This window comes from Nycticebus coucang, chromosome 17 (genome assembly GCF_027406575.1).
Source record: "Nycticebus coucang isolate mNycCou1 chromosome 17, mNycCou1.pri, whole genome shotgun sequence".
In the NCBI taxonomy this organism is placed as follows: Eukaryota; Metazoa; Chordata; class Mammalia; order Primates; family Lorisidae; genus Nycticebus; species Nycticebus coucang.
Genome location: NC_069796.1, coordinates 38,890,604 through 38,918,322, shown reverse-complemented (window position 1 = coordinate 38,918,322; position 27,719 = coordinate 38,890,604). Strand labels below are relative to the sequence as shown.

At 40.4% G+C, this 27,719-nt stretch overlaps 1 protein-coding gene across 5 annotated transcripts in view; it reads right to left on the bottom strand.

Moving 5' to 3' along the window:
* CYSTM1 (cysteine rich transmembrane module containing 1) overlaps positions 1 to 27,719 on the bottom strand; it is a 138,516-nt gene that overhangs the window by 36,425 nt on the left and 74,372 nt on the right. For 4 of the 5 annotated variants that reach the window (XM_053566495.1, XM_053566496.1, XM_053566493.1 and 1 more), the window contains exon 2: positions 8,524 to 8,730. In XM_053566495.1, coding sequence (XP_053422470.1) covers positions 8,524 to 8,713 — 190 coding nt within the window. In that variant the 5' untranslated portion in view covers positions 8,714 to 8,730. Of the gene's footprint in view, positions 1 to 8,523; positions 8,731 to 18,979; positions 19,001 to 27,719 lie in introns of those variants that run through there. The other variant, XM_053566497.1, reaches the window with a different exon arrangement.

Below are 27,719 nucleotides of genomic sequence, written 5' to 3'. Positions count from 1 at the left end.
CTCAGCACCCATAGCTCAATGGTTAGGACGCTAGCCATATACACTGAGGCAGGCAGTTTGAACTCGGCCCGGGGCCTGCTAAACAACAACTGCAACAAAAAAATAGCCGGGCATTGTGGTGGGCACCTATAGTCCCAGCTACTTGGGGTGCTGAGGCAAGAGAATCGCTTAAGCCCAGGAGTTAGAGGTTGCTGTGAGCTGTGACGCCATGCACTCCACCGAGGGTGACATAGTGAGATTCTGTCACAAAAAACAAAAAAACTAAAGAGAATGTTTAATTTTTCACTTTAAATAGTCCTATTACTATGGCATATTAGTAAGACTCTAGACATAGTTCTGTTATTTAGAATGCTTCAATGAACAGGAATTCACATGTCGCAAACTTGCCACAGTGTTTCCAAAGATCTCTCATTCCATATGCCATTTTCCAATGCAACCTTACTTACTACTCCCCCATCAGGGAATGAAGTCTGTTTTCCCTCCTCTTGAATCTAGAGTAGACAGATTCTACTGGCTGTAAGGACAAAGAGTGTGACGAAAGTGACATTCTGAAACCTCTGAGCCTAGGGCGTAAAATCCTAACAGTTCATTGTATTATGATTACTTAGGCCTGGCAAAATTTGGGTGAAAGGTATACAGAATCATTTTTACTACTTTTGCAATGTTTTTCATATATCTAAGCTTGTTTCAAATAAAAAGTTTTTTGTTTCTTTCTTTCTTCTTTTTTTTTTTTTTTTTTAAAGAAAACCCTGGCAGTTTCTACTCTTGCACTTCAATAATGGAAGTAGCCAACTATGCTGAGACTGCCATGCTGTGATAGCAGCACCGAGAGGCCAGAAGAAGGACGGAGATAGAAGGGAAGGGACAGAAATCCTGCACCCAGCTGTTTTAGCTATCTCAGCTGGCATGCCAGACATGTGATTTTTTTCTTTTTGGATATAACAATTTCTTGTTAGAATGAACCAGAAGTACAAGATCCCACTGGAACTGAAATAGTTAACAGACTGTGGTTGAACTTAATCAAATCTTCAAGGGAAATAAGAGGATCAAACAAAGCCAGTAAGAATGGAGAAGACCAAGACTGGTTTGGAAAACACATAGGAATACCAGCATTTCAGCATGGGTATATTCTGACCCTTCCAAGCAGTCAATCTGCCATCAGGCTTCCATCCCCCTCTCCTTCTGAAGCATTAGCCAAATCAAATGGCTTCTCTCTCTGTATTGCAGGTATACATCAACCTGACAGTACCCCTCTGGACAGGATACAAAGCCAAGAAGAAAGTTTGGAGGGTAGAAGGTGTACATACTTAACCCAGCACACTGGTTATTATCATGTATGTTCCTGACCCAGTAGCTCCCGTGTAGAGCAGATATGAATCGATCTTTCCTGCCAAGCTCTATCCAAAGTGCAGAAATTCTAACCTCTAAGATTTGGAATAGCTTGTGACAAAACAACACAAAAGATAACCAAAATACACATCAAACTTCTACCTGGGGTAAAAAGCCTTACAATTCTAGTTTGGCAAGACCTGGCTACCAAATGGGTCTTTTGGATCTAATCCTTAGGCTGAGGTCAGTTTCACATTCTTCTTGGCTAAATGCTTTTGTTTCCTCAATTCCTTTAACACAGTGTCCCTGATATTATTTCAATAGGATTTATCTTCCTGTATATCTTAAAAATATTTGAGCCTCCTCCCCCTCCTTTTCGTGTAGAAAGGCTTTTTCTCCCTGCACTGTTTGTTCCCTCAGAATCCCTTTTTCTGTCTGTTTCGATTGCATCTTTTATTTTAGAGGCTTTCTTTACTCAAGTGTCTGATAAATTTGTGTTGCCATTTAATATTTAAGGGTCAGGTTCTGTCACTTGCAGCCTTCAGAATCTTGGCCAAAACAAATGGTGAAAGCCCAAACTACAACAGTAAGAGCAGGGTTAATTGAATTCAAACATTAAGATACTCAACTGGGCCCAGTGCAATGGCTCACACCTGCAATTCCAGCACTTTGGGAGGCCAGGAGCTTGAGATTAATCTGGGCAACATAGTAATAGGAGTTTGAGATCAGTCTGGGCAACACAATGAGATCCTGTCTCTACAAAAAAAAATTTTTTTAATTAGCCAAGCATGGTGATGCACACCAATAGTCCCAGGTACTCAGAAGACTGAGGTTGGAGGATTGCTTGACCCCAAGAGTTTGAGGTTGCCGTGAGCTATTATGACACCAATGCACTTTGGCTTGCATAACAGAGGGAGAGCAAGACCCTGTCTCTAAAAAAGAAAAAAAAGAAAGACAAGAAAAAAGAAAAAGAAAAATGCTACACTGGACATACAGTGGAAACTAATGGAATCTATAGAAAGAAGAGTTGCTTTGAAAAAAGTCTGTACAGAGTGCAGTTGAAGCAAATACAATTGGTAAATTCTGTAGATGGTATGGTGTAAGTAAGGAAAAGTTTCACTGAAGAGATATTCTGTTTTGATCTCCAGAGATGTATAGGGTAAGTTGGGGCAGAGTGGGAACAGAGGGGTGGGAAATAAAGAGAGCAGTATGAGCAAAGGTAAGTTATATGGACCAGCATGGCTGGCTAGAGGGCTTATTTTATATAGATTATATAGATGATAACATCCTGGATTTTAAAGTGATATAGTTATTCAATGAGACATCTGGTGGCCCTGGAAGGTGACAGATATATTTTGCACAAGGGAGATACGTGCATTGCCAAGAGCAAAGGGTGAAATTATGGTGGTCTGTATAGATGGTCACCAACTAGTCCTCTCATCCTGTATTAACAAGCCAGTCCTTTGATAAAGATGGAGTCTATTTTACACAAATGTTTATAACAGACAAAAAGTAGAAACAACCCAATGTCCATCAACTAGTGAATGAATAAATAAAATGTGGTATAGCCATACAAGGAATATTACTGGGCAATAGAAAGGAATACTAATGCATGTTACCACAGGGACAAACTCTGAAACATTAAGCTAAGAAACTAGTCACAGAAGACCAAATATATGTATGACTCCATTTATATGAAATGTCCCAAGCAGACAAATCTATAGAGACAGAAAGTGAACTAATGCAGAGGAAAGGCTGGAGGGAAATGAGGACTGATTGCTAAAGGGAATGGAGTTTCTTTTCAGCATGATAAAAATGTTCTACAAAGTTGGGCCTGGTAGGTCATGCCTGTAATCCCAGCACTTGGGAGGTCAAGGTGAGAGGACTGCTTGAGCCCAAAAGTTCTGTTTTAGTTTTTCTTTTTTTTTTTGAGACAGAGTCTCACTCTGGTGCCCGGGCTAGAGTGCCATGACATCAACCTAGCTCACAGCAACCTCAAACTCCTGGGTTCAAGCGATCCTTCGGCCTCAGCCTCCCAGGTAGCTGAGCCTATGAGCCTACAGGTACCCGCCACAATGCCAGGCTAATTTTTATCTATTTTTAGTAGAGATGGAGTCTCATTCTTGCTCAGCTGGTCTCGAGCTCCTGAGCTCAAGGGATCCTCCTGCCTCAGCCTCCCAGGGAGCTAGAATTACAGGCATGGAGACACCATGCCCAAGTAAGCCCAGAAATTTGAGACTTCATCTCTACAAATAATAAAAATTTTAAATGTTTTGGAATTTTGACATTCGTGATGGTTGAAAAACTGTCAATATACTAAAAACCACTGGATTGCACAATTTAAATTAGTGAATTGTATGGTATATGAATTATGTATTAATAAAGTTGTTACCAAAAAAAGTAGGAAAGGGAGGAGATGGTAACTATTGCTCCTCCTGTTGAATATGGCTAGCCTCATGACTTGCTTTGAATAATGGCTCTGCCAGTTCTGGGCCTAGCCATCGCAAGCCTGACAGCTTCTACTTTCATCCTCTTGGAATCTACTTGCTGTGTAGCAGTTCAGGCTAGATCTTCCAATGATGAGAGAGGCCTTATGGAGGCAAACCATGATCTTAGTTATGTAAATGAGGCGATCTTGGAGATCCTACTCCCAGCCAGGCTAACAGCCAAATGAAGTCACATGAGTAACCCCAGGAGAGATCACATGAAGCAGATGAATCTCCCAGTCAACTCAGAGAGTCATGAGAAATAATGAACCACTGCTATTTTAAGCCACTGAGTTTTGGGCTGATAACAGAAATACAACCTCTCTGAACCTCAGGTTCTATTCTGTAACATGCCAATGATAGTACAGGGTTATTGGGAGAGCTACTTCTGTAATATGGCAATAATACTATGGAGTTGTGAAGATTACACTAAGTTAATACCAAGCACTGTGCTCAAGAAATACTGGTTGCTACAGTTATTATTAAAAACTACCCAGGAAATCCTTAAGGGAACCTACAGGTATGCTCTCTGGGATGCCTTATTCCCATAAGCACCTGCTGCTTCCAATCACATGGTTTCCAAAAAGAAGGTTTCCTAAGAAAAACAAAAAGTGGTCTTTGGCTACAATTTCTGAAAAATGAACTCTGGATCATAAACAGATGACCAATGAGGGCTCTGCTTAGATATCCATCTACCCCCACCTACCCATCCATTCATCACACTTTTTTAATCCCTTAAAAATTAATTACTAGACACAAATGAAGAATAAAAGAGATCTTCCTTCCTTTGAAAAAGACCATTTCCACCTGTATTTCTATTAAAAAAAAATAGATTACACACTTGAACTTGAGAGGAGAAAGTCTCTACAGTAGTAGATAAAAATCACCCAGCTGAAGATAAAAAGCTTAAATTTTCTTAGAAACCTCAAATACATAGCATGAGAACACATGATTCTGAAATGGGTCCATAAGGGGTTTATCCCTTAGTGAGCCTATATCTTCAAAGGGTCCCATTCACAGAACCTGAACCCCAGGTGAACTTGACCATCTGGCATCACCTGCTATTTCTGGGTACAGAATGGGACTAGACCAGTGACTGTCAACTGGTGGGCCACAGGACATTAATGTGCCATGACAGGATCTTAGGTGTGCTGTGAAAATTTGTAAAGATCATTAGTTAAATTATTTTCGAAAGAAGTTCAAAGCACAATAAGTATATTATTTTTTTAAACTTTTTTTTTTTTTTTGTAGAGACAGAGTCTCACTGTACCGCCCTCGGGTAGAGTGCCGTGGCGTCACACGGCTCACAGCAACCTCTAACTCTTGGGCTTACGAGATTCTCTTGCCTCAGCCTCCCAAGCAGCTGGGACTACAGGCGCCCACCACAACGCCCGGCTATTTTTTGTTGCAGTTTGGCCGGGGCTGGGTTTGAACCCGCCACCCTCGGCATATGGGGCCGGCGCCCTACTCACTGAGCCACAGGCGCCGCCCCTTTAAACTTTTTTTTGATCAACATAATTTATGTGTGCCATGTAAGTTTAACTATAGGTTCAAGTGTGCTGTGAGATTAAAAAGGTTGAAAAACAATGGTCTAGACAGCTAACAATTCATAAGCTAAAAACAAAGAAAGAAATTCCATGGAAAAGGATATTAAATAGTTTAACTGCATTTGTGAAATCAATCATGATTGAAAAGATGAACTCAATAAGCCTTTAATCCTAAGAATTAAGAAATTATTTCTTCTCGGGGCAGCACCTGTGGCACAACAGAGTAGGGCACTGGCCCCATATGCTGGAGGTGGCAGGTTCAAACCCAGCCCTGGCCAAAAACTGCAAAAAAAAAAATTAATAAAGAAATTATTTCTTCTCAAAAAAGGCTAACATCAATACTTAAATTACTCCAAAGATAAGAAGGAGAACCAAATCTGTGAGTATTTTCTCATAAGAGAACAAAGTCCATCGAACCTAGGAAGCATTTATTCTAGACAAACTCCATAAAGTTCTAAATGCACCAATGCTAGTTAGAGAGTCAGTATAAACAGTATTGGTCTAGGAATGGATAAAAACTATGAGAGCTATGGGTAAAATACCTAACACTAGCATTGCGCTGAGTCTACTGGATAACCCAAATGCTGGGAAGATGTTTTTACAAACTGATGTATACATACACTGAGGCTGGCAAGTTCGAACCTGGCCGGGGCCAGATAAAACAACAATGACAACTGCAACAACAAAAATAGCTGGGCATTGGGGTGGTGCCTGTGGCTCAAAGGAGTAGGATGCTGGCCCCATATGCCAGAGGTGGCGGGTTCAAACCTAGCCCCAGCCAAAAAAAAAAAATAGCCAGGCATTGTGGTAGGCATCTATAGTCCCAGCTACTTGGGGGGACTGATGCAAGAAAATCTCTTAAGCCCAAGAGTTTGAGGTTGCTGTGAGCTGTGATGCCAGCACTCTACTGAGGGTGACATAGTGAGACTCTGTCTCAAAAACAAAAAACAAAACTGATGTATACCCAGGAACGGATTAATAAACCATTGTGTGTGTGTGTGTGTGTGTGTGTGTGTATATATATCGTGGAATACTATTCAGCCACAAAAAGATGCAGACTTTATATCTTTTGCATTAACCTGGAAGGAGATGAAACACATTCTTCTTAGTAAAGTAACACAATAATGGAAAAACAAGTGTCCAATGTATTCAATACTAATATGTAGCCAGTGGACAAATTAATACATGCCCACACACACGAAAAAACTCAGTTAGTTCAAGATGAGGAGAAGGGGGAGGGGAGACAGTAGGGGAGATAGGTGTGCTCCCATTTAATGGGCACAATGTAAGGGTATATGGCATACCTCCTGGGTGCAGGACACAACTGTAACAGGGACTTTACCTAACAAATGCAAATATTGTAACCTAATTTTTTGTATCCTCATATTAATGTGAAATTTTTAAAAAGAGAAAAATTTATGTATAATATACAGCAGAGTGCACAAATCATAAAGTGATATCATAAATAATATTTCCACCTAGATTAAGATAGACCCCAGAAGGTTCCCTTGTGCCCATCCTAATCAATAACCAACCCCATCCTAGCCCTTCAACTCCAAAGCTTGAAGCAACACTATTCTGATCTACAGCACTATAGATTCTTTTTGTATGTTTTTGAATTTCACATAAATGTAATCATACAATATGTTGTCTTTTCCATCTGTTTTTTTTTTTTTTTTCATTTACCACAATATTACTTTGTTAGAAGCTGAGATTTATTTTCAGGAAATGCCCCTATGATGTCAGAGACTTGAATGCCAATTATTCTGATTACCCTAATTTACCCTGGTTAAACTTCCTGCATTCTTTTGAGCACACATTACAAAACTCTTACAACAGAACAGAATCTAGGATTGTAAAAGTTTTCCTTCAAGATAAACTGAAGGATTCTACTTTAACAGAGTATAAGATGTGACACTATAAAAGTAAAATCTTTGCCATATTGAGTGCAAAATTCCTCTTAAACATTATTTTTTCTTTCATGGTATCTACCTAAAGAATCCTCATATTCCAGAGTAAAATTAACCACCAATTCTGTTACTAATTTTGATTAGTAAAAAGTCAAACTATAGGAAAACCTCTCAGAGGAAACCTAAGGCTCTAAATTCAGATGAATGTGAATCAGTTCAGAAAATGCAGAAGAGGGACAACAGTATAATAATAAATTATAGGTACAGATTTTTAAGCCAAACTATTAGGATTCTAAGCTGGAAGCTGGGTAACTTGGGTAAGTCATTACTCTATTTTGGACCACAATTACTTCACTATAAAACAAAATAACCTCATAGGATTGTTACAAGGATTAAATGTTAATGTTATAAAGCTCTTAGGAGACCATGTACATGTAATAAACATTCAGCTATCTCAAAAAGCTGAAAAAGCTATAAAAGAACAGCTATCCTAGAAACCAAAGGTTTTAAAATAGTGACCAAGATATCTAGCACAGTGACTCTCAAGATACTTGATTTTTAATTCTTCACAAACTGATGCTTTTGTAAAATGCAAGATTACATACTTGAATGTCACAGCACTATCAAATTTGCTTTGAAAGTTTCTAAATGTTTACTCTCACTTTCTATGTTTATCTCATCATAGTTGATAACCATTCACTGTTCATCGACTGTCATTTTGTCTGCAGACTGAGCCTTGAGTAGCACTATTATAGCATACAAGAAGGACTCGGAAATCTGCTGAAAACTAGTAGATTAAATAAAATTATGAAAATATTTAGTAAAGAAAACCAACCCCAAAGTAGGGGCAAGGAATGACTTGAAGGTCAACAAGCTGACAGATAAAATAACTGCTAAAGGCTAACTCTGAAAAACAAAATTGGCTGCTAGAGCAAGAACCCAATTGGTACTTTCCCCCTGCAAGTGCTCCACGGGGTGGCTCTTAGAAACCATGTTGGCCAGGAAGTCATCAACAACAGAGGGAACAAGAGGCATGAATGAAACAGGCAGAGGTGACTTGGGCCTCCTGAGAAGGAAGGAAGTCATTCTCAGGAGTGAGAAGCCACCCTAAGTCATTCATCAAGCTTTGGAGACATCAACTACAAGTCACAAAGGCCAGTGTTTCTTCTCTGCCAAAGAAAACATGCAAACATTTCCTTTGGTGACGTGCAACTGCACACATGCATGCAATCCACATTCACAGACACACACCTGTGGTTTTAGGAGGTTCCTGAGGTCCACCCTGCCAGCCGTACTGGGGGTACCCTTGGTAGGGATACCCCTGAGGAGGTGGGTAGGGCCCCCCCATAGGTCCTGGACCCATTGGTGCTTGTGGATAAGGTGGGTATGGGGCTGTTGGACCAGGGCCAGGATACGGCGGAGGGTTTTCTTGGTTCATCATGGTCCTGCAAAGAGCACCTAAGAGACAAAAAGAACAAAAATTATTTGCATTTAACCTGTGGAAATCATTAGGAAAAAAATTCTACCCCATAAAATCATTTACCAAATGCCTTAAAGGTGTTTTGAACATTTTACAAATCTCTAGTTCTCCCCATTTGGTTTCCTTCTCACCATTACAATGGGCAATTATCTTATGTATTTATTTGTCTTTTGCCTGTTTCCCCCACTAGACTGTAGGCTGTGACAGCTGGATCTGGCCAGTTTTGAATCACTACCATATCCCTAGAGCCTCACATACTGCCTGGCACAAGGCAGTCCCCTAAATAAATGTGCTGAATGAATAACAAGATATTTTATTTTTTAAATCTTCTGAATATCCACAAATATGATTAGATAGCTTTAATAAGGAAGAAAGTCCAATAGTACTGAGTCAGATCAATAGAACCTGACCTTCTACTTGAAACCCTCCAATAAACAGGGTTGGACCACACTGGGGTCTTCTAACAAGCAGCAATCAACCAAAGGAAACCACTGCCACTGTCTTAGGCACTGGAGTGATATCGTTGCTTTCCCCAGACTCACTGGCCTGAGCAGTTGGACAGAGCTGTCTGCAGAGAATGCCAAGCATCTCCTCTGACCATCTAGGCTCTCAGGACTCTAGGGGAGCTCTTCAGGAACTCTCACTTGTATCTATAGGTTCCTGTCCCTGGTGGTTTGCTTCTGAGAAGGAGCCCATGCTTCCAGGCCCCTCCAGCCTACTAATCATTCTCTTGATTGGTCTTGAAGTTTTACAAGCCAGCACCTTGTTTCCATCATGTCTTTAACCTCCACAGTGCCTGGCATAGTGACATCCAGATTAAAAGCAAGCAATTACTGAGGAATACAAAGTATTAATATATTTTCTATGGATGACTCAGTTAAACAACATATCTGTCATACTGCTGCCTTGTACTTTTACCTATGTTCTATACAGACATTTAGCTTTTTACCTATCTTCTATTCCCCCAAATAAATAGTAGGGAAGAGTCTCACACTAAAATTTAGTAATTTCACTATCCATTCTTTTTCATAACATGCAATCAATAAATTCATAAGTGGCTTTATATGAAGGACAAAAAAGTTATAAAGTAAGGTTCTCTAGAAAATGTGGATTAGTGTAACAGTGGGCTTCGCTGGCTGCCCACACGACATCCTTATTCTTCCTTCCTAACAGTTGCCAGATTTCTCGGTAGGTATCCATTCATTCTTCCTGTACTTAACGTGATTCAGGGAAAGCTCATTCCATCCCAGTTCCAAGGTAAGCCTAGCCTGTGTAAGCCAATTCAGGTCACTCTCTCTCCTTTTTCCTCATGATTGATTCAAGGGAAAAAGGACTAAGTCAAATGCAAATGAACATCCCGGCCAGTGAAGTTCTGAAACTTCAGAACCAGTCTGGTCCAAGCGTTTTACTGGTTCTGTCAGTAAAAAGCTTGGACTCTCCTAAAAAACTCCTACCCAACCTCCTCTTCCCCTTAACATAGGCATACACAAAGTCTAAGAAAGACACGGCCTACAAAATTACTGACAGCCAATTTGAAGCCCTGAGAAGGAGTACAGGTTAAGATGAAATGGGCATTTCAGAAAGGCAGAGCAGGAAAAAGGAAAGAACCAGGATTCCAGATGATTTTATAATAAACTCATAGATCAAAGTCTGAAGCCCAGCCTAAACAATCTCTTTAGACTTTCCAATCCTGGAAACCAATAGTAAGGTAATCTAGTGAACCCTTCTGGGTGACATTCCCCCAAACATTCACGTATGCAGTGCTGACTAGTGCCTGACTCTGGGATAAGTCAGGTATAAACATCAATATGGCTCAAATCCTTCCCTTAAGCAACTGGTTGAAAAGACAAGCATAAAAACAATGATTTTTAGAAAAGGCCGTAAACAGACTGCTGGGTAGGAGTACAGGCTTAAACCCAGTAGAAGGAGATGGAGGTAAAGAAAGTCCTTTGACAGAGGTGATTAGAAATTGAAACTTTATAATACAGAATCAGGATGCCTGGTGGGGGACTCTATTTCAATCACATTTGCATTCTGCCTCCCCTTTTAAAGAACCGCTTTGACTTTAAATTTATTTTTTTTAAGATAGGGGCTTGTTTGGTCACCTAGGCTAGAATGCAGTGGTTCAATTATTAGTTCACTACAGCCTTGAGCTTCAAGCAATCTTCCTGCCTCAGTCTCATGAGCAGCTAGGACTACAGTCATGTGACACTAAACCTGGTTAATTTCAAAATTTTTTATAGAGATGGGATCTTGCTAGTCTTGAACTCCTGGCCTCAAGTGATCCTCCCACCTTACCCTCCCTAAGTGCTGGCATTATAGGAATGATCCACTGTGATGAGATCCTATTTTTCCAGGACCTGAAAGGTACTCAGAAAAGAACTAGAGTTCTTTCCCTTCTTTGCTCTCTGCTGATTAGCAGCACACCCTGATATGGGAATGGCCTTTCCCCTTTTCCTAATGCAAAGGGTCATGGTGACTAACACTATAATCATCACATAAGACATATATAAATGCATTTCATTTTTTCTCTCCTACTAGGAAGACTATGGAAAACCTAATGATCCCTGGTTAATACAGAAATCAGTCTCATTAACTCCTTATATGGCCATTTCATTATTTATTTTTTTTAGTCATAAAAGTAGAACACAGTCCTCATAACGACTGTCCTGAAATTCAGTGTGTGTAACCTAATTTCATTTAAATTGTAGTTTAACTTGATAAGTCCAACAAGACCATGTAGTAATGATCATTCTCACACTAGCAAAATCTGGACCTGTATTTCTCTGAAGACATTGTTCTTCAGTGAGGAGAAAAAAAGAACAAAGAATATGCTATTACAACTTTAGACCTCAATGTTTCCTGGCTTTTGTTTGTTAATCCACCCAATTTGAATCTATTCTTCATTATCCTGTGCAGTTCTCTCCCTGGAACCCCCCAAATTCTCTTACAAGTGTACATGTCACCCCCATTTATTTATCCCTCAATCATGTTTCCCCCTCATTTTTGGTATGTACCTTTCTCCCTCTGCCGGAAGAATCATGTAAAGTCGGGGGGCAGGGTGGAAATCCCATGTGCTATTCACAGAGGCATTTATGAAAAACATAATATATGAGGCAATAAAAAGTACCACAAAGGTACTCCAGCTACCATGACTCCCTTCCACACATATAAATATAAATCCTAGTGAGAGAACAGCAAAGAACAAGTATCTGCACTGGATCAAAGATCCTAGAGCAGGCCATTTGAAGAGCAGGACTTCACCCAATGGGAATCAATTGTTCCTGAGCTGGTAAAGAGGCAAACTGAAGTAAAAAAGATTATCTAACACTGACACTGTCTAGTACAAACAGACAGTTCTAGTTAACCAGAACACAAATGAGCTTTAAATTTAAGGTGTCATATTGAACTTTATAACATAGCTGTTTTCCCTTATAAATTTGGTCATGTAAAAATGTAAACCTTACTATGACAGAGCGTTACAACTAAGGATCAAATGTAAACAGTGTAAATTATAGCATTAAAGACAAATCAGAGCTCCAAAAGGGACAGCTCAAATAGAGCAGCAGCCAAGATGCATTAATAGACTGTATTGAATGCTGCTATCCCACGATCCCATTCAAGACATGCTCAAAGTCATGGGATTAGCAGTCATTCAATCATACAATGAGAAGGGCAGAAACTGTTCTTTGGGAAAGTGGTCAAGGGAGATAAGAAAATATGAAAGACCTCATTAAAGTAGAGACGCAGGAAAATATAGTATTTTTCAAAATGGTTATTATTTTTTAAATTATAAGATACCTGCTAGATTCTACAAGTATGATCTACCGGCATCAATTCTACAGCGGAGGATTTTCTACAGAAAAACTGAATAGTGCCAATTGGGGGTGGGGGAGATACTAATACTCAGAGACACCAAAGGAATGACTCACATAATCACCCCATAGTGTTCCCATGCATACAGAACTTTTAATGGACTTTTTATTGCCTCATACATAAATGAGTGGGCAAAGATTATCAGACATTAGAGAAAAGCCTCCAACATAAAAGACAGACAAAAACAAAACAGAGAAAGGAGGGAAAAAAAAACCCTAAATGTCCAAAGAAAGAAAATAGTTAAATAAATTATGGTCCATCTATTTTTTTGCAGCCATTCTTAATTTATGCTTTTGAAATATAATGTAATATTGTATAAGAAAAATATAAAAGCTATATATTCAGCATGACTTAAAATTTCTTTAAAATAAATACTTGTAAACAGATCAATGCAATAGAATACACCCATACAGTACCATCACCTAATTTAACAGAAAGGTACCACCATGCTATAAAATGCAGAAAGAAAAAGATACTTTCCCATAAATAGTGCTGGATTAACTGGATATCCTTGCGGAGGGGGGATGAACCTTGATTCCCTACCCTTATACACAAAAAACAATTCACAATGTATCATAGACCTATATACAAAAGCTAAAACAATCAAGGTTTTAGAAGAAAGCGTATCATATATTCCTGACTTTGGCAGTATTTACATTATGACTCAGTAACTATTCTTAGATATACACTGAAGTGAAATGAATGTAGAAGTCCACCAAAAGATATATACAAGAATGTTTAAAGCAGCTTTATTTATAACAGTGACAAATTAAAAGCTAACCAAATGTTCATCAACAGAACAGATAATGATGTATTTATAGATTAGAAACTACCCAGCAACAAAACAAAAACTAGTATTACATGCAAAACATGAATTCCAGAAACAATGATGAACAAAAGCAGCCAGATTTAACAGACCTTCTATCCTTCAGTGATATTCTATGATTCCATTTATATGAGATGCAAGAATAGTCAAAATTAATCTATGGATACTGAAGGGAAGGACACAAGGGAATCTTAAGAGATATGGAAATATTTTATATCTTGAGCTGAATCATGTTTATGTGAATACATATAAACATATTGAATTTTACATTAAGATTTTCACCCTTTATTGTAAGTTATATAGTAATAGCAGACAAACAATATTTTGCTAGAAAGAAAAAATATTTATAGTGGTTTTCCTTGGGTGCTGAAATTATACTCAATTTTTATTATCTATTATACTTGCCTATGTTTCTGAAAAATTTTCAGTAAGAGAACCTATGTAATCATAAAAATTTAAGTTTTCTTAGTGCTTTCATTTCTAAAAAAATGCTGCCTACCATTTTTTATTGGCTCAAACGCAGCTTTAGATCTCTTCTCCACTTCTGAAACATCAATTTTCCTTCCCCCTACCTCCGCCTTTTTTTTTGAGACAAAGTCTGACTCGTCGCCCTTGGTAGAGTGCTGTGGCATCAAAGATTACAGCAACCTCAAACTCTTGGGCTTAGGGGATTCTCTTGCTTCAGCCTCCTGAGTAACTGGGACTACAGGCACCCACCACAACGCCCAGCTATTTTTTTGTTGCAGTTAGGCTGGGGCTGGGTTCAAACCGCCACCCTTGGCATATGGGGCCGGCGCCCTACCTACTGAGCCACAGGCGCCACCTCCCCTACCCCCCTTTTTTTGAGACAAAGTCTCACTTGTCGCCCTTGGTAAAGTTCCCTGTTCACAGCTCACAGCAACTTCAAACTCTTGGGCTCAAGCGATTCTCTTGTCTCAGCCTCCCAAGTAGCTGGGACTATAGACACCCATCACAACACCCAGCTATTTTTAGAGACAGGGTCTCGCTCTTGCTCAAGTTGGTCTCAAACCTGTGAGCTCAGCAATCCATCTGCCTCAGCCTCTTAGAGTGCTAAGATTACAGGCGTGAGCCACCATGCCTGGCCTTTCCTTCCCATTATTAATCTTCCTCTTGTTAACAATCTATTCTTACACCTGTTCTTCACTGCTTTTTTACAATGTTTTTTATGATCGTGAATTTTTTCTTCACAAGACATTTAAGTTCTCTAAGGTCTTTAAATGTTTTCTTTCTGTTCAAACTGAGCAGTTGCTTGACAGTATTAGACTTGGGGTAAAAAACCAATTCTTTGGTTACATGCAGACTTCCCTTACCTTGGAACCCTTCTTATTATCAAAATCCAAAGTCATGCTTATCCTTCTATGCCTAAACATCTTTCCTGGTAACTTATTGTCTCTATAGTATGAAAACATGAAGCAGACCTTATCCTAAAGGCATCTAAATCTGTTTAATTTCTTTAAATTCTCCAAGTAGCTGGCCTTTTAATAGGACCTTTGTACAGATTCTAAGTCCCTCAATGTTCCTTGAGTCTCACTCACATGCATAATCTTGAGGGTGGTTTGCTGGGCTAAAAAAATCTCTAGAATTAGCTTTTTGTGCTGCCATATCATTATGCTTTTCAATAAATTTAGCATTGCCAGGTTAGTTTATTCCATCCACACAGTCACATGTTTATTCCATAAATGCTTCCAGCAATACTGACTATAACGCAACATTAGTAGTTCCAGGCACTACTGAGATAATATTAAGCAAGAGACAGTTCCTCTTTAGACTAGTAAGAGCAACAGACATTAACATCAGCAATTACAAAATCCCACTAAGGTAGAAGAAGCACAGAGTACTGTGAGCTCAAACTAGAGACAACTAGTCAAGAAGTCTGAGAAAGATTCTAAGAAAGAGGAAGTGATGACTACATGGAGAGCTAAGCATAAATAGAAATTCATATTACTCCAGTTTTCACGCTCTGGTTAGAGACACAATTGGTGAGATGTTTCAGGGAAACAGTAGAGTGCATTTGAGGAACTTAACAGGTTCACTGTGGCTGAAGTACACTGTATGGGATGGGGCCAAAGGGTCATCTCACAAACAGCCTTGCTAAGAGCAGACTTTCAGAACTGCTACATCCTCCTTTCTACAGTTATTCTTTTTTTATTAGGCTAGTCAAGTGAAGCAGTGGGAGTGGAGAAAGAATTCAGTATTCTTTCTTTTAAAAATATTCACACAGTCTGACTTAGTGGCTCATGCCTGTAAACCTAGCTACAGAGGAGGCTGAGGCAAGAGGATCTCTTGAGGCCAGGAGTTTGAGACCAGCTTGGACAATACAGCAAGACCTGTCTCTAAAAAACAATGTTAATAAGAAAATAAAAATAAAAGAATTCATGTAACTTTGTTTGTTGGATACTGCTGGCAAACATTTTTTGGGGGGTGGGGGGACAGCGTCTCAAGCTGTCACGTCACCATAGTTTACACAGCAACCCCCAACTCTTGGGCTCAAGCGATCCTCTAGCCTATTTGACCATGTATTATCAAGTACCTAGTATATGTCAGGCCCAGAGCTGGAGATAAGAGAGAAAGAATTCTAGCTGGCTTGCTCCTCCCCTTTAGTGCTGCTGTTAAAAAAACATCTATTTATCTGTTACTGTATCGATGAAAAATACTGGAAGACCTCCAGATGATGATGATAGTTTGGCTACACAGACTAGACAAAATTTACAGGGCCAGAGGGCAGCCAAACAATTGTACGAAAAGAATTTTTTTTTTTTTTTTTTTTGTAGACAGAGTCTCACTTTATGGCCCTCGGTCGAGTGCCGTGGCCTCACACAGCTCACAGCAACCTCCAACTCCAGGGCTTAAGCGATTCTCTTGCCTCAGCCTCCCGAGTAGCTGGGACTACAGGCGCCCGCCACAACGCCCGGCTATTTTTTGGTTGCAGTTTGGCTGGGGCCGGGTTTGAACCCGTCACCCTCAGTATATGGGGCCGGCGCCTTACCGACTGAGCCACAGGCGCCGCCCGAAAAGAATTTTTTTTGAGACAGAGTCTCACTGCATCACCCTTGATAGAGTGCCATGGCGTCACAGCTCACGGCAATCTCAAACTCTTGGGCTTAAGTGATTCTCTTGCCTCAGCCTCCCAAGTACAGGGGGACTACAGGTGCCCACAACACCTGGCTATTTTTTTGGTTGCAGTTGTCATTGTTGTTTAGCAGGCCCAGGCTGGGCTTGAACCTGCCAGCCTGAGTGTGTGTGGTTGGTGCCCTACTCACTGAGCTACGGGTGCCAAGCCAAATTGTACAATTTTATTGAAACTGAGGTACAAGTAGGTATAAGTAGAAGCCCAAACCCCATGAGGAAAGTCATACTACATATACATGTGAATATGCAGTGAGCAAAGAAATGATGGTCTCAAATCCAACCCCCAAAGGTAAAGTCCTAAGAATAGGCATTCCAAAACTAGGTCTTCACCTAGGAAGAATCTACTCCTGATGTGGATAATTTAACCCAGGAGCCCTGAGGGAAAAGCAACAGCATGGATTTACTTTTTTAAAGATGATAGTGCTGCTCCCAGCAACAAACACCAGGAGATCTCTGATAGCATAACACGGACAAGATATTTCTCTTTATGACTTATTGTTTCTAAACATATTTTGCTATTTGTTATCATTTCCTAAGTTGCTTTTCTTTGGGGGGTAGACTGGAAGAAGATAACCTGTAGTGTTACTCCATTGTCCAAATACTGATCCTAATGTCAATCTCCCAAATATTATTAGCTGTCCCCTACCTTGTGCACAATCTTGCCAGAGTCTTTTACCAGGCTCTGAGCTATCCTCATATAGTCAACGAATGAATGAATTTTAGAGCATGTCTTTTGTATGAATACTTTGGCACATAGCTTTAGAACAGCCTCTCTTTGGATGTACACAAGAACACGGCTCAGTTATTGGACCTTTCACTGCATAAGGGCATCAAAGTGCATGTGCAAGCAAAAAATTAACAGAATGGCCTAGATTCAGAGACTGTCTTATTTTATTTTCCTTTCTCACAAAGAATATTTGATATAAAAACTACACATTGCTGGGTCAGCACCTGTAGCTCAGCGGTTAGGGCGCCAGCCACATACACCAGAGATAGCAGGTTCGAACCCAGCCCAGGCCTGCCAAACAACAATGACAATTACAACCAACAAATAGCTGGGCATTGTGGCAGGTGCCTGTAGTCCCAGCTACTTGGGAGGCTGAGGCAAGAGAATCACTTAAGCCCAAGACTTTGAGGTTGCAGTGAGCTGTGATGCCATAGCACTCTACCCAGGCAACAGCTTGAGACTCTGTCTTTAAAAAAAAAAACAACTCACATTGCTTCTATAACTGAGTACACATGAAGCTAAAAAATCTATACACTATTTAGTAACATGGTTTACCAATGATATTCAAGTAACTACTTTAAGCCACTATCCCAACATTAAGCTAACACAAAGATGTAAGCATTCTTTCTTTTTTTAATTTTTTGAAAAGAAGGGAAATTTATTACTTTACCAGCAAAGGAGAAAAAAATGGCCTATTTGTCTTAAAATACCAATTCTTCCTGTACATCAGCAGAAACAAAGCTTTTAAAGAGGAGGGTCTATTGTTCAACTACAGTTAAGGATTCTAATCTTCCCAGCTCTGCAGAAGACAAAGCCATGACCTCTGCCCACCCACAACCAGGTACCAGGTCTCCAAGCCCATCTTCTGTACAGCACAGAACAAAGGAACACTCTCTAACCCCATGACTACTGCCCAATGCAGGGAAACAGATTTTAGTTCCAAAAGAGTGGGGGGATTTTTAAAGAGACAGAAAACATTTTTGCCATTTGTCCTCCAAGCCATTTCCTCTATTACATAGTTCCCACTCTCAGTGTAAATATTCTTAATTTGTCCTTATAGATTAGATTGGAAACAGCAAAGTCTGAAAAGTCCTCCCCACATTAATTATCCACAGTAGTTCAGAATTATTAGAAAATATGGCTAGGAGGCCGGGTGCAGTGGTTCACACCAGTAATCCTACTACTCTGGGAGGCTGAGGCAGATGGATTATATGAGCTCAGGAGTTCCAGACTGGCCTGAGCAAGTGAGCAAGAGAGAGACCCCCATCTCCACTACAGAAAAACTAGCTGGGCATAGTGGCTCACACCTATAGTCCCAGTTACTCAGGAGGCTGAGCAAGAGAATCACTTGTGCCCAAGAGTTTGAGGTTGCTGTGAGCTATGATGCCATGACACGCTACTCAGGTCAACAAAGTGAGACTCTCTGTTTCAAATTAAAAAAAAGAAAAGAAAATATGACTATAGGCAGTGCCTGTGGCTTAGTGAGTAGGGTGCTGGCCACATACACCAAGGCTGGCGGGTTCGAACCTGGCCCGGGCGAGGTAAAGCAACAATGACAATTGCAACAACAACAACAACAACAACAACAACAACAACAACAACAACAACATAGCCAGGCACTGTGGTGGGCGCCTGTAGTCCCAATTACCTGGGAGGCTGAGGTAAGAGAATCGCTTAAGCCCAGGAGTTTGAGGTTGCTGTGAGCTGTGAGGCCACGACACTCTACGCAGGGCAACAGCTTCAGACTCTGTCTCAAAAAAAAAAAAAAGAAGAAAGACTTGGCACCTGTAACGCAGTGGTTACGACACCAGCCACATACACTGAGGGTGGTGGGTTCAAACCTGGCTCAGGCCAGCTAAACAACTGCAACAAAAACATAGCCGGGTGTTGTGGTGGGCACCTGTAGTCCCAGCTACTTAGGAGGCTGAGGCAAGAGAATCATTTAAGCCCAAGAGTTTCAGGTTGCTGTGAGCTGTGACACCACAGCACTATACTGAGGGTGACATAGTAAGACTCTGTCTAAAAAAAATATATATATATATGTAAATATAAATATAAAAATGTATATATATAGCTATAGTCAATCACTCTTATCTCCCTCCAATATTTCAATATTAAACTTTGTATGTACACTTTAGCATTATTCCAGACTTACAGACTTTCTGAGGGAACTCAGAGAAGGTCCCTTCAATAGAGAATAACATATCATCTGCTAAAATCATTTAAGCTTTCTATAATGAACCTCTGGCTGGATCTAGGACCTGTTCCTTTATAAAATATAACATTTATTAAACAGCCCTTGTAAAAAAATCATTACTACCTAAAATAACAGCTACAGTGGCCTACCCTTAGCCATTTCTCCCTAAAGTTTGGAGGAAACAAATTATCTTTGCACAGATGGTCCATCCTTTTTTCTTATAAACTCTTCAAAAAAGACACATTTTTAAGTAGGACCCCATATAAATAAAAACATCCTATCCATTGAACCAGCAATTCCACCTTTAGGAATTTATCCTATATATACATACTTATACTATGCCAAAAAAATTCAAGTTTATACATGGCACATGATACATAATATAACATCCCAAATGTCTAATATGGGAATGGTTAAATAAACCACAGTATTTCCAAACCACAGAACTGCAGCTACATGACCCTTAAGAAGACTGAGGCACAGCTACATGTGCTCATATGGAAAAGTGCTGACAAGGGGGAAAAAAAAGCAAATTGTAACACAGTGCATTCTGTTACACCATTTGGATTTAAAAGTAAAGTTCTATTTCCAGACCTGAATAGATCACACAGATATACTAATGAATACAAGTGATTAAACTGAACACTTATGTTATACTTTTTTTATGCATGTCACATACAACAACGAAAGTTAAAACTCCTGCTGATCACTGTTGGATAAAGTAGACTACATGGATTTTAGGAGATATAATCCATTTCTCAACTCACTAAGCAGGAAAGCCATACTTCTAGATGCTTCCAACAACCATCTTACTACACTGAGAACAGAGTTTATTCCAGTTGACACTTGGAAAAACCTGGCTTCAAGGCAAGATTCATAGTTGCAAATAGTCTTGTGGGTTCCAGGCCAACTTCACCCAGAGCCCCTCCTCTAGCCTTCATTCATCATGTACAGTCCTTTCACCAAACCAGAAGACTGTCTAGAGCAATAGTTCTCAACCTTCCTAAGGCTGCAACCCTTTAATACAGTTCTTTTGGGTCGTGACCCATAAGTTGAGAACTGCTGGTCTAGAGGCAGGATTCCCTATTCCCTTCAGCTACTGGAAGGAGTCCCTAAGGGTGGACTCAGCCCCTTGTCGGACAGCTCCTAACACTGGCAGCAAATTCTTACTATGACCCCCTCCCCACACCTCTGGGTCCTCCTGGGGGAGGGCCACATCCAGCCTCACCCAACCACTCAGCTCAGGGACTCTGGTCAGTACCCCACCAACTCGGCTACCTAAAAGGCAGTGGAAAAGAGAAGGTTGGCTCCTCCCCAGAAAAAAAAAAGACCAGGGACCTCTGAATTACATCTAGTTACGGGGATGTACAAGACAGCATTGTAACTCTGGAACTTCAAATAGTCAGCCCTCAAAGTGAGAATGGAGAGAAAATGAGGCCTAGCAAGAGAAAGGATCAAAAGAGAGGGCAGCAGTGAACAGAAGGGAAAGGAAAAAGGAAAAAAGCTATCAACACAGAAAGTGAGTTGGGTAATGAAAGGAGAGGTTAGGGCATGGAGAGAGAGAGAGAAGGGAAGAACTCTGCCCCCTGCCAAGTTGAGAGGACATAGTAGAAAGGGACAGGTCCATCTCTCCCAACAAGTCTGACAAGGCTACTTCCCAGGCCAGGTCCCCCAGCAGTACAGCCCCTGAAAGACAGGCTCTGCTCTGCCTCCTCCCAGAGCATTAGATTAGGCTTTGTGGGAAAGTTGAAATCTTGATAGTTTAGAAAGAGGCCCCTACAGCTTAATGCGCTGGCAATTTAACTAAGCACTCCTGGTTCCTGATGAATATCAAGCCAGGCACAGCTTTGCTCCACTATGAAAGAGTGCTCTCCTGACTCTGGGAGGGAGCAGCAGCTCAGTCAGCACTGCAGGGTGGCTCTTAATGGATAACAGTGAATTTCACTTCACACAAGCAAATTATCACTCATGACTACCATGTGCAGCACCCTAAAAGACCATACAACCCCAGAGCAGCTCACCCCACCCTCGCCCTTTCTTCTGTTTTTTTTTTTTTTTTGCAGTTTTTGGCTAGGGCTGGGTTTGAACCTTCCACCTCTGGCATATGGGGTCGGCGCCCTACTCCTTTGAGCCACAGGTGCCGCCCCCTTTCTTCTGTTTTCATAGGATTCTTAGAGGCACAGTCTTGGAGGACAACAAAGGTTGGAAAAAAACAAAACAAATGCTGGATGATAACTTCAGATTTCTGTCATTAACAACACCCACAGAAAGTTTTCTATATGTGAAAGACAACATGCTCAAAGTAGTTTGGGTTATTGATGGGTTAAAAAAATATCATATCCCCTGAAGAAAATCTGAGTTTTCTAGGACCACACTTGCACTGAAAGAATATAACATAGCATCAATGAAGCCACATCTCTGGCAAAAGGCCTAGAATTTTATATAGTATACAGCCTCAATACCACTCAGGCCAGGCCTCCTCCTAACAAGCTTCAGATAAAAACACCAGTGGAGTTTTTCATTGCACTTCTTTTTAGCTCCCAGATTCTTTATTCTGTGGCCTTCCTAGTACCACAGAGCTACAAGAGGAGGATAGTATTTAAGGGGCCTCGTCTAGAGGTCTGTCTACCCCAAACCACCCTACCATTCATCCACAGTCTCCTAAAAAACTCACTATTAGTGAGTCATATCTTTGGGCGAAGGCAGTAATTCCTTCACCCAAAGATATGTGGGATATGTGGCATGATTTGGGGAATGTGGAAAAACAACTTTATTTTAATAGTTATTTAATAGTGTAATAGTATTTACTTTCTATTTGTGGCAGGTGATATAGTCATTTTCAATTTAAGGCAATGATACAATTTCCCTTCTAAATAAATTTTAGGGTTAAAAAATGTTAAATAATAGTACAGATGGCATATAGATAAGACAAAAATCATACGGGGGGGGGAAGAAACATGAAAAACACTGGAGTTTCCACATCCAAGACCCTTACTTTATTTTATTTATTTATTTTTTTTTTATCGATAACACTTTAATTGTGAGTATTAACACTCAGGACTTAATTACAACATTATAGTTAGAATTAAACGAATGTATTCTCAACACATAAGCAACAAAGGGAATTTCTTGGTCTGTTTCATATACAAGTGCAAGACCCTTACTTTAAATACAACTACCTCTGGCCCATGCAGTGGCTCACGCTTGTAATCCTAGCACTCTGTAAGGCTGCTTGAGCTTAACAGTTCAAGACCACCCTGAGCAAGAGTGAGACCCTTGCCTTTACTAAAAATAGAAAAATTAGCTGGATGTTGTGGTGGGCACTGTAGTCCTAGCTACCTACTCAAGAGGGTGAGGCAAAAGGACTGCTTGGGCCCAAGAGTCTACCTAGGGGAACAAAATAAGACTCCTTGTCTCCAAAAAAAAAAAAAAAAGTACCACTACCTCTTACTGGAGTTTCTAACATAGCCACCACCAAATATGAAAGATAATCAAGAATCAGTTTAACAAAGTTAGCAGAGACAGGATGCAGAAACTGGGATCAGAGTTTAGATTGGTTTTAGAGAAGGTGCTGTGGGTGGAAAAAGGCTAGGGATAGGAAAGGAATCAAGAGTCTGGAGCATCCAGGAAGCTAGTGTAGCAGGAAAACACTTAGTATTGGCTTAATGATAAAGCACATTCCTATAAATGTCCCACTCTTTACACATATTCTTTCCAACTGATCTTGCTCAAGGTCCTGATACTGAAAGCTTACTGGTTAAAATACTACATGCAGCATTAGAAATTTAATATGGCAAGAATCTAACACTGTTTCCAAGGTCTTCCTCTCTCCAAATACCTTTGCAGTTCAACTGTTCCCCATGAACATAACAATGACCATGTCTAAACAGTTTTCAGTTACAATGTATGTTCTGAGCCAATGATCTTGAGATTGGCTAATGATTCTTTACTGCATATCATCAGGAAACTATAGATAGGCAACTCCAAATAAGGCATTACTCCCAATGTGTAAATTCAGCTAGATCAAACCCTCCTTCTCCCACCATGATTACTAAAACTCCCTAAAACCATTTAACAGAAAGTGTTCAGAAAAATATAAATTATCTCTTGTTTTTGGCAAAGTCATACCACAGGCGTACTCCCACAGAGGCTGGATTCAAACCATTTACCCCCATGCTTTAGATGTGAGGACCCATCTTGCTTCCCAGAACGGGCTTTGAGGCCTATATCTGTGCTAACATATACTCCAAATATATCTCCTGAAGACTACAAAGACATCATCCCAAGCTCACTTCCTTTTGAAGAGTCCTTTGTATAGTGCCTAGAGTGGTGTGAACCTTTTTGGTTGTGAGTCTGGAAGGTCAACTCATGTTCAATTCCCTTGCTTTTATACTGCTGCTGCTTTTAAATTGCTGACTCCCATTTTATAGCTAAGCCAATTAGTAGCCTTGGCCAAGCGTGAGGAGCTTGAAGGTCTGGAACACAGTACTCTGCTCAGCTTAAGGAAAACAGGAAACCTTTTCTATCATAACTTCCCTTACATGAGAGAGCTATTTGTGGCCAACAAATGTCAAAAGTCTAAAAGACGGATGTTGTAGTTCAGTAGTGTCTTTGGGCACATCAGCAAGCACTTGAATCCCTACTAGACTGAGTGATAGGACTGGTGGCATAATATAGGATAGGGAAATTCCAAAAGACTATTTCATTTGTCGTCCAATTTAGTAAGCAATATTTTCTACTTCTGTGTCTAATAAGCTTAATAACTAACTCTGTTTAGGGGTGTGATGCTTTCTGATAATACTCTTGTTGTTAAAAGGACGCTGGATCAAAAGATGCCAGCCACGCAGCTCGGTGCCCATAGCTCAGAGGTTAGGGCGCTGGCCACACACACGGAGACTGGCAGGTTCGAACCCAGCCCAGGCCTGACAAACAATGACAACTACAACAAAAAATAGCCGGGTGTTGTGGTGGGCACCTGTAGTTCCAGCTGCTTGGGAGGCTGAGGCAAGAAAATCGTTTAAGTCCAAGAGTCTGAGGTTGCTGTGAGCTGCAACACCACTGCACTCTACTGAGGGCGACATAGTGAGACTCTGTCTCAAAAAAAAAAAAGTGCCAGCCCCACCATCTAATGTGTTACTGGTTTACTGTAGACACTCTAAAAGAGCCAGGACCTGGTTAAAATAGTTTTTAAAAGGGGGGGGAGGGATAGTGAACAATTTGAGCTTATTTATATAAGAAATACCAACACAGATATATAGACTTAGGCCCAGGCCTCCAGTTCTTGATTATGTGCTGATCGATAAACCAAGCCCATATACTGTAGAAGAAAAAAAAAAACCCAGCAAAAAAGGCCTTAAGAGTTTGAATCAGGCTTTTACAAAAATTTAGAACTCCCACCTCTTTATTTCATGCCATCTCAAAATAAACCATTCATCCAAGAATTAAAATATTCTATTTTAGAGGAACTCAAATTTCATATAAGCCTCTCATTAATTCTCCTTGGTACCTCTGTGAAAGAGGTATTGACTATTATTTAGTTTGAGGTAGAAGAATGTTTCTGTGCCAAGAAAAGAGTGTCCTGCTCAAGGCACTGGGTGACGAAGGTGAAAAGCTCAGAATGCTCCAGCTCATACCCCAGCCCTACCTCTCACCTCTGCCCAGTTCTCCTTAAGGAGGAGCATTTCTGTTGAAGGCCAGTCTTGGAGTTTCTCATAGCTTGTATTTAGGTAAACAGATTAACATTTTTTTCCTGACAATAAAGTCTTAAGTTCTCTACCAATGAGAAAACTTGTGGGGGAGGCAGGGTGAATGAAAGCGGAAAATTTCCCAAAACTCTTGGCCTACTTAGCTGCCCTGACAGCACATAGTTATTTTGCTTGGGGGAGGAGGAGGTGGACTGTTTCTTTTCAAAGGAAGTATAATTAGTTGGCCAGTTCAAAGAGAATTAGAAAATAGTTAACAAAGTTTTAATGTGGCCAAGACATCTAATTTCCAGAGTTTTTTTCTTTTTGAGATGGTCTCGCTCTGTCCCCTGGACTAGAGTACAGTGGTGTCATCATAACTCACTACAGCCTCAGACTCCGGCTTCACCCGCGCCTCTGGTGCCAGCCACCACACCTGGCTTATTTTTCTAGTTTTGCTCAAGCTCCTCTAATTTTTCTATTTTTTATAGAAATGGGGGTCTTGCTCTTGCTCAGACTGTTCTCAAATTCCTGGCTTCAAGCAGTCCTCCCACCTCAACCTCCCCAAATGCTGGGATTACCGGCATGAGCCACCTTGCCCAGCCTCTAATTTTCAGTAGTTCTTAATAGTAAGAGGTTCCTACAAGGCTTTTAAAACTCGCTGTCATAATCCCTACTGGTGATCAGGAACACAGTGGGTAAAAACTACTCTGACTTTTCACATACTTTGGGGCTTCTTTTACAGAGAATTATTTTACTGATCTGACTGGAAAGTCTCTTCCCCAGGTCCCACCACTCTGGACTTGTCCTCTGTTGAGTGCTACACCAGTTTCTACATTTATGCACAAACCAGCTGTGGCCACCTTCCTTAGCACTTCCCTAACCTGCCTTTTACTATACAAGATCCCTAGAGGTGCAATTTTGTTTTCTGGAGTCAAACAAATTACAAAACAAATTGGTGGAAAGGTTTAGCCATTTTGTTTCCTCCCAGAAAACAGAAGTTGATAAGTTTCAACATAAAATGAACAGCTGTACTTTTTTTGGTCACAGCATCAATAATAAATTTCAGGGCTGGGAAAAATTATAAATCACCAAATCATTTTGCTTCATATAATCAAAATATCTTTTTCCTATTTCTCAGGAAATTAGGAAAAATGGCAAATTAACACTTAAACAGCCTTACACTGAGAAGCCCACAAGCTCAGAGAAGCTGGTAGAAAAGGATTTGGGGCTTTAGATCTTTGTTCTACAATTAACAAAGAGTATGAGAACCCTTTTAGCTTACCCAGTGCCCTGTGTTCGTGTTTTGTGTGCAATTCTTCTTTAATAACTTCCCCTTATTAAATCTCCTACCAGTCATTTGGGGTTTAGATTTCACCCCAGAGATAACTGGTCTTTGTAAGACACTCTGAAACATCTGAAGGGCAAAGTGTTATGGACTTTATAACCTCCATGTAAACTGAGGGGAGCACAGCTTTCAGCTAGTCATAACCTCCCATTTGATCCTGCAATCCCAGTACGAGGCATCTACCCAGAAGAAAAAAAAATCTTTTTATTGTAAGGACATTCACACTACATTGTTTATAGCAGCTCAATTTACAACCACCAAAATGTGGAAACAATCTAAATGCCCACCAACCCAGGAATGGATTAACAAGCTCTGGTACATATGTGTATATATGGAATACTATTCAGCCATTAAAAAAGATGAAGACTTTACAACTTTTGTTATTAACTTGGATGGAGGTGGAACACATTCTTCTTAGTAAAGCACCACAAGAATGGGGAAGCAATAATCCAGTGTACTCAATTCTAATGTGAAGAAGTAGATGAGCTAACACAAGGGAGGGGTAGGGGAATAAGGGAGCTAGGAGGAGAGAAGAGGATGGGGGGTCACGGTGTATGGCACACCTCTTGGGGGCGGGACACAATTATAAGAGGGACTTATCTAAAAAAAAAAGCTGGTCAAATGTGATCCAAGAAAATGAGCTATTGTTGGGTGTGTCCTCTCATAAGAAGGAATTTTTAAAAATATGCTAATATAATTATTCCACAAAGTTTACATGTACTGAAACATCTCAGTGTACCCTACAAATACATATATACAATTATTATCTGTTAAAAATATAAAAATCTGTTAACAATGGCTGGGGTTTTAAGTCACCTGCCTACCTATACCCCAAACCCTATTTCATAAGTAGAGTTCCAGAATTCCCATCAGACCACGGTATTTTCACCTCTTTTTCTGGAGTGCTACAACAACGTCCTCAGTGTCTCCCCGTCATAATGTTCCCCTTTTACCCCAATCTATCCGACATTTCAATGGCTTCCCACAGCACACAAACCCTTATCTCGCACTCAAGAGTTTTCTCCCAGACAGCCCCAACCTAAGTCTCCAAACTTTTCCCCCCTAAAACAGCCCCAGCACGCAGCCCAGTTAATCACCTAATCATTTTTTCCTCCACCTCCAGCGCAAGGCCCTTTCCCAGAGATCCCTTTATTTCCTTCCC